This window comes from Myiozetetes cayanensis, unplaced genomic scaffold (assembly GCF_022539395.1).
Source record: "Myiozetetes cayanensis isolate MyiCay16 unplaced genomic scaffold, myiCay2020 scf3, whole genome shotgun sequence".
Classification (NCBI taxonomy): domain Eukaryota; kingdom Metazoa; phylum Chordata; class Aves; order Passeriformes; family Tyrannidae; genus Myiozetetes; species Myiozetetes cayanensis.
The window spans coordinates 57,168,498-57,185,983 of record NW_026087521.1 but is presented as its reverse complement, the minus strand read 5'-3'; the positions used below and the strand labels follow the sequence as shown (position 1 = coordinate 57,185,983).

The following is a 17,486-nucleotide window of genomic DNA, read 5'->3' as shown; positions in this document are numbered from 1 at the left end:
GAATTATATGTAATTATATGTAATTTGCATCAGTTCTGGCTGCTGCTTGGAACCACACTTCTGGGTTTTTTGCCTCTACCTTGAGTTAGTGCTCTCTTGAAAGAGAATATAGTGATTTGTGTATGGTTTAATATGTGTGGTGGTTGGTAAGAACATTGCTTTTGGAAATGCTTTTAATACTGCTGGACTGTGTCCTCACCAGTATTACATATTTTGGATGTATAGCATCTCAGTTGTTATATTCAAATCAACTGCATTCTGAATACTATATATGTGAAAAAGTTAGACCTGAAAGCTTTTGAATTATTCACTTAGCATAAATTAAGATAGTGTCTCCATTTAGGAGGTCTAGTGACCATTCTGCATTCTGTTCCCTCTTGTTTCAGCAGAAGGATTCCTCCACAGAGGAGTCAGAAAGCTCAGGTGATGAAGAGAAACAGGAAGTAACATCAAATTTCAAAGAGGAATCTAAGGTCATGAGAGACCTTTGTCAAAATACCCAGAAGCCATCCAGAAATGAAACTCCCAGTAAAAAGTAAGCACATTGTTGGCATTTTTTATGAACTGTTAGGCCTTTTCACATGTATTTATTGTTCTACCTTGTACCGGGGTAAAACCCAGTCCTTCAGAGGGTTCTGTTTTGAACTGCTTACTACTCCTTTGTTTTTCTAGGGAATGTCCTACCTCGACAAGTACAGAAGAAGAAGCTATTCAGGGCATGCTTTCTATGGCAGGATTGCACTATACTACATGTTTACCAGGTCATACTCAAAGCACAGACTGCACAAATAAAAGAACCTCCCTTCAGGAACACAGAAGCTACGCCAGGAGTCGACATAAAGACAGACAGCCATCTCAGAGCCACAAAACAGTAGAATGTGGTAGGTATCTGAACTAATGACACTCCAACAGCTTTCTGCTTTTGTTATTATTTTGTTGTTATATTCAACAAAAAGCTTTCTGCTTTTGGACAGAGTGCTCAGAATAAGCACTTAAATTTACATTTTTAGATTTGTAGTCTTTACATTAGTAGTTTTTAATCAGACTGCCAATAAAGCTGTGTTCTTTGGTTTTGGTGTTTTGTTGGGTTTTTGTTTGTTTGTTTTGTGTGTGTGTGTTTTTGGTGTGGTTTTTTGTGGTTTTTTTTTTGTGTTGTTGTTGTTGTTGTTGTTTTTGTTTATTTTTTTAATTAAATGTAAATGTTACTTCTGAACCCTGGGATAAACTTAGCTTGTCATCAGAATACCCCTTCAAAATATTTCCATATAAAAGTTTTGCAGCATCCTTATAAGAGTGGCAAAATTGTGGCTAGACTGAAAATGTAATCTCTTTCAGAAAAGACAGAACCTTCATGGTTGCAGCTTTCATGACAAATGTGTTGCTTAGATATCCATAGGAATCTGCTTGGTGATTTTTCATGTGTCTTTAGAAGGCGTATTTGGCTTTACTCCTGAAATTCTGCTATGAATACAGTGCATTAAAAGAGGAGTATTCAGAGGTCATTTTTTTTTGTCAGTGGCATTTTGATGTCTGTGGAAAGCAGACATCTGTTAAATGCATTTTGGGAATGCAAGACAGGAGAACATTAACACTAATCCCCTCAAAGGAATCAAAATCACTTATTGCAACAGAGAGAAAGTCATCGTGTGTGAACATCCTTTGCTTGAGGGAGAAATGGAAGAGGATTATAACTTTACTGATGTGAAACAAATAGAACCCCACCAACAAACACGGTGCTGATTCAAAGAACTGATAGTATGTTGATATTTGTTTATATGGATAACAGGAAAGCCAAATGTGATGTCATGGGCTGTGTTCTGGTAGCTGAAGCTCTAGGTCGTTCAAACCCACCAAATAAACAAACAAACAAACAAATAAACAAACCCACAACCAGCAGAAAAAAACCAAAAAAACCCAAACCTAACCAGCAAACCACACAGACACATACAGTGTCTGTCCACCTTTGTAACTTCATGAAAGTCATAAGGTTCAGCTTTCCAGATTGGGGTGGTTTGACTCAGGCCAGCAGCTAAGCACCCACACAGCCTTTTGTTCTCCTTTCCACCACTGTGGAATGGGGAAGGGAGTAGAAATAACCAAGGTGATAATATTAATGGATTGATATAAAGGCAATTTAGTAAATGAAGAAAGGAGAAAAGAAACAACTGGTGTAAAGGCAGTCACTCACTACCTTCTTCAAGCAAACTGATGCCCAGCTAATCTCTAGGCAGGGACTGCCTTCGACTGCCTTTCCTCTGGCATCTTCCTCTAACCCGGCTGTTATTGCCAAGCATAACATTCTGTGTCTACTCTGTGGTATGGAATATCCCTTTGGCCAATACAGGTCTGCTGTCCTGGCTATGTCCTTTCCCAGTCTCTTGCCTACTCCTACCTTACTTATTACAATGAGCAGAGGAGCAAAAGAGAAAGTTGTGACACATCACTGTATGGAGTGTTAGGAAAAAAATCTGTTCCAACCAGACCCAGTACATGTGTCAAACTACACAGGTGAAGATGAAACTGTGCTTGTTAGTTAGCAGGTTTCATAAAACCTTTCAGTCTCTCCAAATGCAAATTGAATCGGCGTCTTGGGATACCCTAATTTTACAAGTTAACTGTATTGTAAATGTATTTTCAATGCAGACACTTCTTCTATGAGCCCATGAGCACAGTTCTTCCTTATATTGCACCTGAATAGCACATCGTTGCTTGGAAATAATATGGTCAATAATACCTGAAAGTGAAATGTCCATCTTTCTATGAACTTCTCATGATACAAAGCCCTGGTAGAAAACTACAGTTTAACAAAGGAAGTGTACTGTCTTCAACATCAATGCTTTGAAATTTGAAGGATTATATTTAACCTTATTACTGTGGTGTATTGATCCTTAATTAGGTTTATTTGTACTGTGAGATTGTTTTCCCAATTTAGTGTGTAGAACCAAGCAGCTCTAAATTTTAATTTGTATTCAGGAAATATTTTCCATTGTGTTTTCCTTTTTTTCTTGTTTTTAAAGTCACTCAAACGTATAATTATCTTTGTATTCATAGTTATTGATTTTAAAATTTAGGCTTGTTGAACTTTTTAGGTAGGTCTGTGAAGGAAGAGGAAAGAGACTTGGGAACTTCAGCATGGTCTAGACACCTAAACGAAGCTTCGAGGATTACCCCTCAGGTAAAGCAGTGCTTTAAACATTTTGAACACATTTTTATAGGAGAAAAGATCATGAAGGTGTAAGTATAGGAGGCATGGTAGACACGTCTTTCCACGCTGCATATCTGATAATAGATACCTCTGGTTCTGGTGGCTGGGTATTATATTTTTGCCATGCTTTTTTTCATTGTTTAAGTTTTTTTGCTTTCAAATTCTCTCATATTGGCTAGTATGAAGGTGTTTAGGGCAGTATCTTGAAAAATCAAAAATACTTTATTCAAAAAGCGTGAATTTACATTCAGTCTAACTGGGGAAACACTTTATTGTTTTATTATTCCCAACCAGAGCATAAGAACAAGTGGAATATGTTGATAGTATTTATAATAAAGATACTTGCTTAGGAAATTGGTACTGCCAAAATGATATAACCTTTTAACAGCCAACAAGGAATATTCTTGTTTTCTGATATCCAGATGGAATCCAGCAAGGAATGATAGGTTGTGTGTCTGACACTTTGAACTTTTTTAGTATTTCTAAACTTGTCTGTATTAGAAGTTAGAATAATTAATTAAATAGAACAATTAAAGTTGCAAATTTACAGCCATTAAATAGCACTGGTTTTTAACTGCATGCTTTGTAGTGTTGGCTTGGTAAGATTATCTAACTACATGATACTCCTTATAGTTTGCTATTCCCAATTTAGCATTTGTTGTCTTATCAGCTGAATATTGAAACCAAGTTACCTATTTAAGTAGTCAGTGATTATGGTATAGCTTGTTGTAGTGACTGGTTTAATCAAGAACAATTGCATTTGTTTTGGTCACTGCAAACTAAAACCAAAAAGCAGAGAAGTTGAGTACACTGGTATGTGTAATTAATCTGTAGCATTGTCCTTAAATGCATGTGGAAAAAATTGCACAGAGACTATGTTGTATGTTATTTTTAAGAGGTGTCTATGATAGAATTGTAAAGTGGTCAAATACTAGTGGAACTGAAATACCTTTTTCAAAGACACAGATTAGAATTAGAAAAACTGGAGTGAACTTGTAGCCAGAAGGTACTAACCTCTACATTTTTTTCTTCTCATTTCCATACTAGGATGCAAATAAAACTCAAAAATATATCAAGAAAGAGGGTACATCAGAAACCAATTACAAGGTTCAGGAAAACAGAAGCATAGTCCACAACAACAGCTTGAGTTTTCAGCATGGCAAATACACACGAGACTCCAGTCTAATTCAAGGAGAATGTCAGCTGAGTGATGGCAGCCTTAGCCCTGACAGGCCGTATGGTGAAACATCCTTTTCTGTACCACTTCATCCAACAAAGAGGCCAGCATCAAACCCACCCCCTATCAGCAACCAAGCAACAAAAGGTAATGGTTATCGTCATCCTCTTGTCAGAGTGGAGGGGGGGAAAAAGAAAAGACTAGAAAAAGGAGATGGTAAACATCAAAGAGAGCTGTTAGATGCAGAAACTGAGTAAAGAACAGGATTAGACCTTGAGGAAAAATACAAAGTGAGCATACTTTGGACACTTAGATTTTGACACAGAACGTGTGAAGGTGGAATTAAGAGAGATCTAGCTGGCTATGTGGCCAGATGAAGCTTTCATAGTTAAAATTGCACAGGATGTTTCTTTTGCATTTGTTACAGGGAACAAACACAACTATTCTCTGAAACACTGACCTGAATCAGATTTCTTTATCAAAGTGAAGGTTTAAAAATTCTGACACTCCACAAATAGTCTGATGAGCATACTATTTAGTTTTCAGTTTCTAGTTTATATTCTATAACTTACTCAAGGGAATAACTTGTGTAAAATTCAGGAAGCTCAGTTTAATTTCTCCCCTACTCCACCCACTGCCCATTACAGACTAGAAAGGTTTGTAAATCATATAATAATTTTATTTATGATAACGCTAGCCAGAGTTTAGAGAACATGATTCCTGGTTATTTTTACAATTCTGATTCCCTGCTTGTTTGTTTTTGAAACTGTTTTGGGTGAGAATTTTGCCTGCTTCAGCTTGAACGCTGAGTTTCATCGCTGGTCTGCAACGATTAAAACTTACTCTGAAGTTCCTGATTGAAGCGCTCGATTTCATTTTTTTCAGGCAAACGTCCAAAGAAAGGAATGGCAACTGCTAAACAGCGCCTTGGGAAGATCTTGAAGCTGAACCGGAATGGCCATGCACGCTTCTTTGTTTAATGTAGCTGCTACTTCTACTACTGCTGTCTTTCCTACACAGACCAGTATTGAGGTCGACAGAGCCTGGAGCTGCTGTTATTCCTCTGCTTGAAGCAGACTTGCATGTACCATCTAAAACACTGCCTGATGAACAAAAACGAGAAAGAAAAAAAGAAAAAAAAAAAAAAAAAAAGAACACAAACCCAACCCAATGCTGCATTTTCACTGTGCCACACCTGCTCAGCAATAACCATACGGGAACGAGGAAATCTTCAGAGAGACATGGACTGTGAGAAATAGTCTCTCATCAGGGCTTGAATATCATTTGTTGCTGGTAGTTTCTGACCTAATTAATGAGGGGAAGATGATGAAGGTGGTTTATCAATAATTTATTTCTGATAGATTTTCACAACTTTTAAATTCATTTAAAAAACCTATTTATTTGGAAGACTTTTTCTGTGGGGGTTATTAATTTAGATTTAATAATGTGAAAGTTTTAAATTGTTTTGATAATGTGTGTTTGGTGCAGTGGAGAGCCACATTAATTGTGATTAGTCTGGACTCCTAAATTTGATATTCAGGTTATAGTCTTAAATAGGGGTGAGATGCATTATTAATTATTTTTTAAATTAAGGCATATGGAATCTTATTTTTTTTCCTGCTTTTTGTAAGCTATTGGCTGGGCTTCTGTTGACTTGCAAGTTGCATATTCTCTGCAAGCTTGTTTATTTTTTGACCTGTCCTCTTTATTATCAGATTTATTTATTTAATGGACTAGAAGAGACTCCTAAAGACAGAAGAATCTTCTTATGTCAGTCCAGTAGCTAGCTTGTTTTAAACTGCACCTCTTTCCTCCAAATTTGAGTGCATACTTTTCCTCCTGATGATCTGTCTGTGATGATTTTCTTCTGTGAAAAAGGTGCCTGAAATTGTATTTGTGCAGGTTATTTAAGAGTTGGTACAAAGGAGGAAAACCCAATATATCTTTTTGGAGGAACGGGGACATCAGTTAGGATAAATGTTTCTTCAGAACAGTTACTCTGAAATAACTCATAAGGTATACGTTGCAGTCATAAGATTTGGCATATTACTTAATGTAGCATGGAAGAAGCATTAAAATGTTATTATTGTACTTTAAACACATTTTACTGAAGAGCCAGGAAAGCAGGAGAATGTGTGTTGCTTTCAAAGCTGGGTGAGACAGCCAATTAAAAGTCTTAACTGGTGCATATATAAGCATTTAAGTAGCTTACTGGTATCAGAATGATCATTTGTGTCAGGCTTCTTACAGAGCTGATAACAAATGCCATTTCTGAATTATTGTAAATAATTTTGATTTAAAATTTGTATTTTTCTGTAATATAAAATTAAATATTTAACTTTTGAGGGACGGGGATGAAGGGGAATACCTTTACTTGATTCTGGAAAAAGGGCATTTTGCAGGGTCCAGCCAAAATGTAAATATTAATATGCTAATGACAACAATGTTGTTGGTTGGTTAGGGTTTTTTTTTTGTTTCTAAGAGTAAAAATGTTCCTGTGTCACTGTCCAAGTCATGAATTTGATTTAACTTTCCACACCAGTTTTTCCTTCCTCCATATTCTATACTGGAGTAATTTTCTCTTGTTGTAGTTTAAAAAGCAAACTCAGTTTTACTTTCCAGAGTATTTGTGCGGAGTTATTTTTATTTAGGCTAGATTATGAATGCCTGTAGAAATTTATGAAAATAGTTCTAATGTCAGGTGTTTTTAATTGTTGCAGGATCAAAACCAGTTAGCATTATCCTGTTTCTAAATGGAGAAGCATCAAAATATAATGCAGTTGCAAGTAAGTCAGGTAGTTTTCATAGCTTTACTTTGTCTGGAGCTTGAAAATTATAGTTTAGAAGTGTTTTTTGCAGCCCAACTTTTACATTATATTGACTTGACTTGTTTTGTGACTTGTATGGGTGTACTTTTTTTTTGCTTGCTAATTAACGTTTCACAAAAGCATGTTTTCAGTCTTTTAAATTTTTTATTCTTTTTTTAAATTAAAACAAGTTATCAACCTCTATAATATTGGGAATGGAGGTAACAAAGGATTTCTAAGAAGTAGAAGATAAGCTAAGAGGTACTCTAAGGGTGCTGAAAATTACTATATGGAGTTGGTGTTCTCAGGTGCTATGATTTCCAGATGGAAATAGTTAAAAGAGAATATTTTAACTATCCTCTAATATGTTCTCACCAAAGTCAGTCAAAGAGAGAAACTGTGATGTCAATATTAGTTACAATTATATACCCATATAAATTTTCTCTATGTTTAAACTTGAGCAAATGCCTGCCAGGCTTTGGAAACTGTTTTAGCTTTAGCATATTGAACCAAACTGTTTCCTTCCTGCTAGCTGAATAATTTCTAATAATAGAAAATTCCAGTTTAGGGCAGCAGTGAGATCCAAAGTGGAATGAAGAATGAGTTCTCTCTCCTTAAAGGCAGATTTTTATCTGAAGTAAAAGTATGCCAGAATAGAATCTGGAGTAAGGAATTTTAAAATACTGAGTATGCTTTCTTGTACTGGCTTATACAAAGTCTCTTTTTTGACCATCCACATTATTTATCTGTACCTTACTGTTGGAACATAGATATGGCTGGACCCATATATATTATTTCTTCTTGGTTTTATTCTTTCTTTTGCTCTACTTTCTACCTTTTTTTTTTTTCTGAGTGGCTCTCCACTGTCGTGAATTTATGTAATAGTCTCTTCAGAGGCTGTCAACAGGCAGAGGTTCATTCGCATTTTCTTCAGATAATCCATGCTTCCAGCAGAAGTTAAATCTGATGTTCCACCTCAGAACAAGTAATTTAAGAGAAATTGCCATGATGAGTAGTATTAAAAAAAAAAAAAAGAAAAAAAAAAAACAACAAAGGGGGGAAAAGAAGTCTCCTGGTAGCTTATGAAGAGGATGTGGTAACCTCACTTGTTTTGTGTGCTTGTATGTAGAGATATTTTTATTGTGTTCTAGATGAAATCACTACTGCACCAATCTTTCTGTAGATGGACTGAACCTTGTGTTGTTGTAGTGGAGACAAATACCCCAGTTTTCTTCCTTGCTGTCTCACTTGGGGTAGAAGAGGGAGGGAGTAGGGAACACTGGCTGGATGACAGAGAATCAAGCCAGCTGTGGTAGTTCATTTTCAAGGATAATATTTTTTGAAAAGTCAGGGAACTTGAATTTGGCATAATTTTTTTTTTTTTTTTTTGTAGACAGAACAATTGAAAATCAAATACTGTAGGGGTTTTCCCAGTCTCTTAAGTTCTCATGTTCCTACAGTTGAAAAAAAAGAAACAAACATGAAAATGGAAAGACCACCTAGAAACTATATCAAAGACTTCCAGCAACTTTCCCTTTTCTTCTCCTACTATACTTGCTAATAAACCCTGGCTACAGGGTAGCCTTTGTTGACCTCTGAGGTAGATTACCTATGCAACCTGTAATACTCTACATTAATTCATTCTTAAAGAGAATTTTAGAAGGGTTAGATGTTGAGAGTTAAAATTGTTGTTTTCTGATCACATGGGAAGTTTTGGGGGGTTCGATTTTTATTTTTTTTTTTGGTGGTTGAAGTGATTGTGTTACCTTTGGTAGAGATGTAAGAGAGCACAGTGTCATTATCACATTTTACACGCTTCAGCTTTCCCTAGGCTTTGCTATAAAGCATAAGCTACCTTCATTCGCAAGGCCATTAAGTTGTAAATGATGAACATTTTTGCAGGATTTCAAAGCCAGAGCTGATGAGAATCTTGCCTACCCCCTTTTTGGTAGTTGTGGAGACTAAGCAGAACTGAAACTAGAATGACCCAGTAACTAGTGCCCTATTTAGGCTCCACATGCCCACCTATCTCTTCATGCTCCCACCATGACCCCAAATCTAGTGTCTTTCCAGAGCATCATTCATGTAATACTTCCAGACCATTAAAAGCTGTTTATAGCTCTGGGGTTGAGTGATCCCAGAGCTTTTCTTTCACAGAAGAAATACAAATGGAACCGAGGGCCTTACTATTTGTCGTTAAACAAGATTAAAAGCTGCAACATCCGTTTTTCCAAAAAAATAAACCCAACAAAAAATAACCCTCTTTGTGGGAGCGTATGAGTGATAAGTCATGCAGTGGATGGGAAATAAAAGTAGCACTGATAAGGAAATGCTTGTTCTTCATAGGCTGCATTTCTGTTTGGAAAAAAAAAAAAAAAAAAAAAAAGACTTTTTCTACTTTTAATATAAATTAAGCCATAAGAGTTTCATGCTGTGGGAAGGGAATGAAAGGGATCACTTTAAGAGATTATATTGATATGTATTGTCACTTCTGCTGGGATATGTCTATTGCTGCCAATGCTTGGGTGAATTTTTTTTTTAAATATGGAATTTGAAAAAAAAAAAAAAGGGGGCTAGTTCTTGGCTATATTTACTAGTTTTGTAGTAATGTTTTGCTGGCCCATTTGTCTTTTCCTCTCCTTTTTCTACTCTCATAGTCTAATTTCTATCTTTCCTTCTTAATGTTTCTGAAAATATTAGCTTGTCTGCTCAGTAGGGGTCGGTGTATGTGTGTCTTCCTTTTTACAGAAACGCACTACTGTGTTAAGTATTTGGCTGGGAAATGGGATGCTGCAGCTTTAAGAGCATTTTTTTCAATTCATAACAGTATTTCCCATCCTCTTTTGCCTGCAGGCAGGGAAAGTGTATGTACAGTATTTATTTTGTTTTGATTTTACTTTAAATTTGTAAGTTTCTATAAGTAGTTCACATTGATTATTCTAGGGGAAGATAAGTGGCTTTGTTTAAATTTGTATTTGATATTCCTAGTTTCCACTTTCTGTACTTTAAAATACTGAAATTAAAAAATTGTATTGCTTATGTTTTGATTTTAGCATTCTAAAGTGTTTAATTTCTTCAGACTTCTGCCTATTTGCTTCAATGTAAATACAGTAAAATGTACAGAATATCGTGAGGAGAAAAATGCTTTTCTAGGTCCAGTCTCTGTGCCCTTTACTTGTCACAATTTAAAGAAGAAATTTTGTGGAGAAATGTGAGGGAATATTCTCATACTGTTTTCTAAAATTTATTCGAAGTGCAAATTTTCATTTCAATCCAAGTATATTATATGGCAACTGAATGCATTTTGTGAAGATGTGTATATTCTTTTTGAATCCTAATATAAAAAGGAGGTGGAAGTGTTTGTGATTCATCGTATTATCAAATCTAGATCTATAAGAAGGGTGTCAAATGGTATTTACATGTTTTTGCTCTTGGTTTTTGTTCAGGTTTGTCTCATGCTACTGATGACCGACTCATCTCTTGATTTATTTTTTCTTTTGTTTTTTTGTTCTTTTTCCTTTAAGTGTGTGCAGTTTCTGGAAGAAGAGCTTTCTATTTTACACTTTCATGTGCTTAGGTGTACTTGCTTTTATCCTGGACGACTTCTCTGCTGATTTCTCCTACCACATGTCATCTTCTGGTGTACAGTTGTCCGTGCTCCCTATTTTGACTCCGTAGGGCAGTGCAGTGTTTGCATGTGGGTGCTCTACTCGGGGGTAATGGAAGCATTACTGTCTCACACTACATTTTCTTCTGCACGTAGTGCTCAGTGCTGCTGAACTGCTTCAGTGCTGTGATGATGCTCAGATTCCAGTGGTGGTCATTTTCTGGGAGCCTGAGATAAACGATGTGGCAATGGCATTGGAAGAACCAGTTGCCAAAAGGTGTTTGATGGGAGAACCCTGTTCAGCTGTTCAAGTTTCCTTTTTAGCTTGGCTTCTTAATTTTTAGGGAATTTAAGGTTGACTGTACAGACCAGGAGATCTGTCCATTGACCTGGACTGCATTGTGCCAGCTGCTTTACAGACAAAGGACGAGAATGCTGACCTCATCAAACCATGTACTGCTTAATGAAACAGTTTTAAAAAACCCAGCAAACTAGAAAGTTTTGTGGCCTAAAGTTTAAAACATGGTAGTGTTGTAGAGTTTAGAAGCAGAAACTTTTGTGCTTTTTCAAAAACAAATTTCATTTGAATGGAGTAAGAAATCATGAGCAAAAATCATGAATCAAGTACGGGTGTTGAAGATGAAATATTTATATGTCCAGAAATCTGTTCCCATTGTATTTTGACATGTCTTTACATCTTTTAAATTAATGAATTAAAACTGATTTTAAATTTGGTTAGCCCAAGATTTGCCAAAGATCTGAAAGAGCTGTTTGGCTGTCAGAGCAACTATATATTTTGAAAAGATTTTAATCACTGTGATTGAAGAGCAATGCTACAAGCTATGCATATCCATCAGACAGACTCATCTGGATTTGTCACACTGAACTCACTGCTCATACTAATGTTTTGGTCTTAAAGTGATAGACTTAAGAGAGCTCCTCAGTGGGCCACAAATACAAGTTTCATACCCATCTAAAAACCTACATCAGCACCTTTACTATTTATCCTTTTGTTTTTTGCCAGCTGCACTTCAGAGATTTTTTTCTGTGACTGCTGTTTAGAGACTTAATAGGATAATACACTGGAAAACATGAAATATCTCAAGTGCTACTTTAAATGCTACTGGATAGCTTTCAGCAGCTGGAGATATATTTCCATTAAAAGTCAGAGTTTCTGGTTGTCTGCTTTTCTGTTTGCAGAGGATGGGAAATACTTACCTGGATTGTTCTTTCCTACAGGAAAGATGGATTTTAAAGATTTCAAGGCTACCAAATGTGACAAAAGAATTGAATTTCTAAAGTCAGGGAATGGACAAGATACTCTTCTTGGTATCTGAAAACTAAAGTTACTGGTTTTGGTTTTTAATCAACAGTATTCTATTGCATTTGATGTAAAGTACCCCCTTGTAAAGTGCCTACAGACTTGCTTTTCTGTACATTTAGTGAAGTTCAACTCTAGAGAGTTTGTTCTGACCTCCTTAAGTTGTGAAGCTTTTGTGCTGGTGGTTCTTTAGTTAACACATTCAACCAAACCTTTTCTAGTTTGTTTTGTTTAGATGGAACTTTGGATTGATGATGGAAACCTGGCTAACAGCATGAATATGGGGAAGTCAATCATGCAGAGTGTTGGTTTCTATAGACACTTTTTCTTTGTGTAGAAGTAATTGTCCTGGGAAACCTTGAAATTACTCTTTTAGTGCTGGTAAGTAATGCCAACTGTCTCAAGCCAAAAGTTAATGAGGACTGAAACTGTAAAACCAGGATGTTATTGTTCCTCCTTCTGACATGACCAGGCTTGTTAAACACCTTTGTTTCTACAATGATCAATTACTAAAGTTTTTTACCTGCAGAAAAAACAGCTGGTGATCGAGACAGTGAATGCCAGAGCTCATAGTATTCCACCTAACAGCTGGCTACTGGGACAGTTTGCTTTGTCTAGACTAAAATCTGAATTCTCTGAAGCAAATTATATTCAATCTTTAGAATACTGCAAATTTTTGAAGAATTGTGTTTGGCTTAATAGATCTATTTATCTGTACTGCTTCTGCTGTATTTGCTTTGGTCTTGGAAAAATACTCTACTTTGGAACGTATAAGCCAACTAAAAGAACAGTATACAAAGAGTCTGCTTGTTTGTGATGCTTTGCCCTAAAGTTTATTTCTCACAAGAAATGTTTTGCTGCAATGACTGTGAGTAAAGTTACCAGCCATACTTGGAGAATGTGATTTGTATCTGGAAGAAACATCTGCCCATGAATCGTACACCTCGGTGATAAGTCATAAAGATACAAGTCAGCTTTTTGTTCTGATTAAGGTAAAAGTCAAAACTCTCATATAAACTGCTACTCTGATGTCCTAAAATAGGATCTGGGCAGTGGAAATGTGGTTTAACTTGGCAGCAACTTCAGGCTAGTATTAATTTGAAGAAGATACTAAATCATGTGCTTCCTTTTTAAGTTGTTGATTTCTTGTTGCAGAAGGTTTTCTTTCTTTTTACTTTTTTACAAAAGGTCCTCAAATAGCTCCATTACAGGTCTGGCCCAGTAAGGATTTTCCTGTACTTGACTAGCACTTGTAGAAATGGTTTTAAATTCTGTCATGAAATGATTATTGAACAGAGCTGTTCCCATGTGTTGAAGTGCCTCTCCTCAAGAGGCAGCTGACCTCTGTTCCCCCTGAGTGGCACCTATCGAAGGTGAGCATTCAAAGGGTATTTCCCATGCCAACTGCCCTAAAAGTGGTGTCAAAACTGGGTGGCTCAGATGAGGTTCCTCATTGAGAGGAACCGTTTTGCTTCCAAGTCTGTCCATATTCATCTCAGGTCCACCAGGAGGGGGGACAAAAATCTGCAGTGCACTACTGCAAAACGAGTTGATCATATTACAAAGACTGCTGGACAGCTGTGCCTGTCATAAAATAAGTGCCACAAGTGAGGTTGAATTGCCATCATCTTAGGAGGGAGGCCGAGCATTAAATGGGACATGGCATGTGAAGGATCGCTTTCTCCCCAGGCTTTTGCAGCCACTCAGAGAAAGGTATTAGTGAGCTGCTTTGGGAATATGTGAAAGCACTGTATAACATACCTCTTCTGGTACTACAAGAAATTTGTTTAGCCACTGTTTCTGTTGATGCATTTTCTTCAATATTAAGAGGGTTTCACTTAAAGAAGTTCAGTTTGTACAGAAAGCTGAAAGACATTTCATTTTACGCATCCCACAGTCTCCTTATGAGTGAGGTTTGTAAGGGGAAGTGATCTGTAGTAGAAAACCTGACATGTTTGAAGAGTGGAAATTAATGTGTACCGCTCATGGTTCACATGTAAGACATTTCCTCTCCACACAAACTTTTATGTACTCACAATACAGGGCTACTGCTCTGCACTGGATTCTTATAGACTGTCTTCAGTAATGTTGCCATTGGTTTTCTGTTACCTCTTATCTCAAATGATTTTGAACAATATAGAATGTCAGCTACCAAACTCCCATAATACTATTATTATTGCCATAGCTATGATTTAAGGAATGTCTTTATTAATTCTTATATTGCACATTTCCATTGACAACGAAATAGAGCTGCCAATATTCTCAAAATACTTTATTTAAATTCTTTTCCACTTGTTTGGGACATTCAGGCATTTCTAATTTTTTTTTCTGCACTGATGCTAACTCCTACTATATTTTAGAGTTCATGACTTGAAGAAAAAGCTGAGTTATCATTCATGTGCCAAACTTGTGGTTCACTGAAAATGACTTTTAAAAGGTTAGGAATGACATAAAAAGAAATCACTGATCTCTTAAATATTTTGTGGAGCCGGTACCTCCACTCATTAGGTGAAACACTGAAGCACAGGTTATAGTGTAACCTGAGATCCTAAAGATGCCCTGTTGACCAGTCAGATCAAAATGTACTTTGTGGTGGAGAACAGAAGGGAGGCCATATATATAAAATGAGGTAATCTTTTCTCAATTAGCTACAAGAATACTGAATTTTTCACTGTTGCACTTTCATGGAGGAGTTGCACTGAATGGGCTTAATACTTGAAAGACTAAGGGTGATATAAATTACTGCAAGTAATAGGTCTGAAATAGGGTTGATTTCTGGCTAGAACCACCATGGTTTTCCTTTTTAAAGGAATAATCTGCTTAGATTTGCACACCTTGGCTACCTTTAATTTCTAACCAGTTCAGATACTGATGGTGCATATAATGATTTTGGTGTGGTCAGAATTAATGTCTCAGCTGATGTAGTGACATATCTTTAAATATGTAGCTGTGCTTCTAAGGCTTTTCAGGGATGCTGTGGTTTGCTCTTTTGAGATCCTTGGTCAAAGCTTAAGATAATTCACAACCCCCAGAACTTTACCTAGACTATTTTGGGAAGAAAGGCAGGACGACCCTCTGTTCCCTGGGAGTTGCTTTCCCCTATGCAAGAATTTGTTTAGGGGGAAAGCTTTGGATTGTGCTGCTGTATCTTAACCTTTGTTTTCCTAATATGATAAGGGCCTTTAGGATGTACTGGTGAGGGAAGGGAGCAGCAAGTGCAGACTAATTGGCCAGTCAGCAGATTATTCACACCCTGCCAGCCTATGTGGTCAATAGCATGAAAGGGGTGGGACCCCAAAAGACATCCCTGCTTTCTTTCCCCTGTGTGTGGGGGTAAGCAACAGCCAGGCTAAGGTCTGACCAGTCTCACCAGGCCATCCCAGAGGATGGCTCCCATCCTTAGGCACTGCCCACTGGGGACTGTGTCCAGATGGGGAAGGGTTTTTTGGTGTTTTCCTGATTTGGTGGCCTTCTCCTGCCCTTTGTGTGGATGTCAGGATTGGAGAGGTTAAGCATGTTTCTGTGGTAAAAGTGACAGAAAATAACATGGAGTTAGTTATCCAAACTGGTACCTGGAATGGTGTGTGCAACCCCTGGGGGTCAGCTGAGTTTTTTGTATTTTGAAGTATTATTTAAATCTTGCTTTTCCATGGTCTTTCACTTACACTACTGGCATAATATGGAATGAACCTCTCCATTTTGCAATTTTGGAAAAGTTCTTTCTAAACCATTGCCATTTTGGTTATGTTTCATTCTTCCTTACCTTGAATGAAATTGCATGGAATGTAGCTTTGTCCAATGTTCCAGCCACCTAATAATGTAGCAGCTTTGCCTGGAAAGCCAAGATAGCACTGAATCATCAGCATTTCAGTCACTGCAGTAACAGGATGGAAGGAGGTTGAATAGACACTTTTCCTTTTCTTTAAAAACATCTAAACCAAATATCTAAACCATGTGACCTCTTGGAGAATTGTTTAAGATTTCTGGATCCCTCTACTTGGATTTCTTTATCAGCTGCCAGGAAGACTGGGCTATAATGGATCCAGATTCTGGCTGATTTTGCAAAGGATCTGAACTGGAAGATATTTACTGACTCTTCAAATTCTTTTCTTTTAGTCTAACTTCTCTCACGTTTTGGCTTGGTGTACGGTTGCAGCAAAGTCTGATGCAAGTTAAAAATCACAAGTCTGAAAAACCTTAAATGGACTATTTCTATAGATTTTTAGGTTTTGTAGCTGAAGGCTACGTGGGGCATTTTAGGGATCTATATCGATTTTTACTTTTTCTCCACCTAATTTTTTGTGTATGCTTTGCAGTCTTTCTGCATTGAAGTACTGAGTCCTTTTCACTCGTGTGATTTTGTATGGAAGATAAGATATCTCTGGCCTTCCCTTCTGCATTTTTCAAATTCTCCGCATCTTTGGGGACATTTCTTAGTGCAACTCTTGTTAGTTGATTTTCCTGTCTCCTCAAATGGTATTGGTATCTTAAAGTGCTAATTAATGATGCAGCATGAGCTCCATGGTTGCAATCCCTGTCAACAGCTGGTAAAACTCAACAGCCCAAAGGGCTTTCAGATCAACACAATCAAGATCATGATCAACAGCATCAATAGCTGGGAAATTAAAAAGGTGTAACAGTAAATTTTACAAAAAGAGACTTTTCTCTCTTGGAGGTGTTATGACAAGGGACTTTTAGATCACTTTCAAACATAGGACCTGCATCACTATAATTTTGTAAGATATCTTAGAGGTGTGCAGAAGAGAAGATGCATATTTGTGTCTATGTGTATGCATCTCATTTAATCCATGCTTTTCCCGGAAGTGAGGATTGACTGCTGTGGTAATTACTGTCTCCACAAGAACCCAGTCTGACACAGAGCCAGGCTGTGCCTCTGATCTCTGGTGTAATCCACTTCTCCCTCTGTGTGACAGTACCTGAGCAAAAGCCCGGTTTTGGGAGCCCATGGTTTGCACCTCTTATGTGGAACAAGTAACAGTGATCATGAAGAAGCAGCAAAGGAGGAAAAAGGGAAAGGATGCTGAAGATTGCAGGAAAAATGATCCCTCTGATGTTACTTAGATGAGCTATCGAACAGTTCTGTACCAAGTCATCAGAAGAATACCCTGGACAAAACATTCCTGAAAGGAGTCTTTCTCATCTGAGATGCTGAGTTTAATAGCTCTGACTTGAGGTATCTTGGCTTCATTCTGAAGATGGGCAGGATTAACTCTAGTCTGGTAGCACACCCTGAGGAAACCATCTGATACCTCGTTCTGAAAACTTCCCAGTGTGTCAAGTCAGTTTTTGACAATAAGGCTCTGAGCAAAGGCAGATCTGGTGCCAACATTGTTTCTATTACCTGGCTA

At 37.1% G+C, this 17,486-nt stretch overlaps 1 protein-coding gene across 3 annotated transcripts in view; it reads left to right on the top strand.

The window, feature by feature from the left end:
* Window positions 1–12,918, top strand: part of KDM7A (lysine demethylase 7A) — a 69,757-nt gene extending 56,839 nt beyond the window's left edge. For 2 of the 3 annotated variants that reach the window (XM_050324127.1, XM_050324124.1), the window contains exons 16-20: window positions 387–535; window positions 673–885; window positions 3,094–3,175; window positions 4,253–4,529; window positions 5,268–12,918. In XM_050324127.1, the coding sequence (XP_050180084.1) occupies window positions 387–535; window positions 673–885; window positions 3,094–3,175; window positions 4,253–4,529; window positions 5,268–5,362 (816 nt within the window). In that variant the 3' untranslated portion in view covers window positions 5,363–12,918. The remainder of the gene's footprint in view (window positions 1–386; window positions 536–672; window positions 886–3,093; window positions 3,176–4,252; window positions 4,530–5,267) is intronic. The other variant, XM_050324126.1, reaches the window with a different exon arrangement.
* The last annotated feature ends 4,568 nt before the right edge of the window (window positions 12,919–17,486 follow it).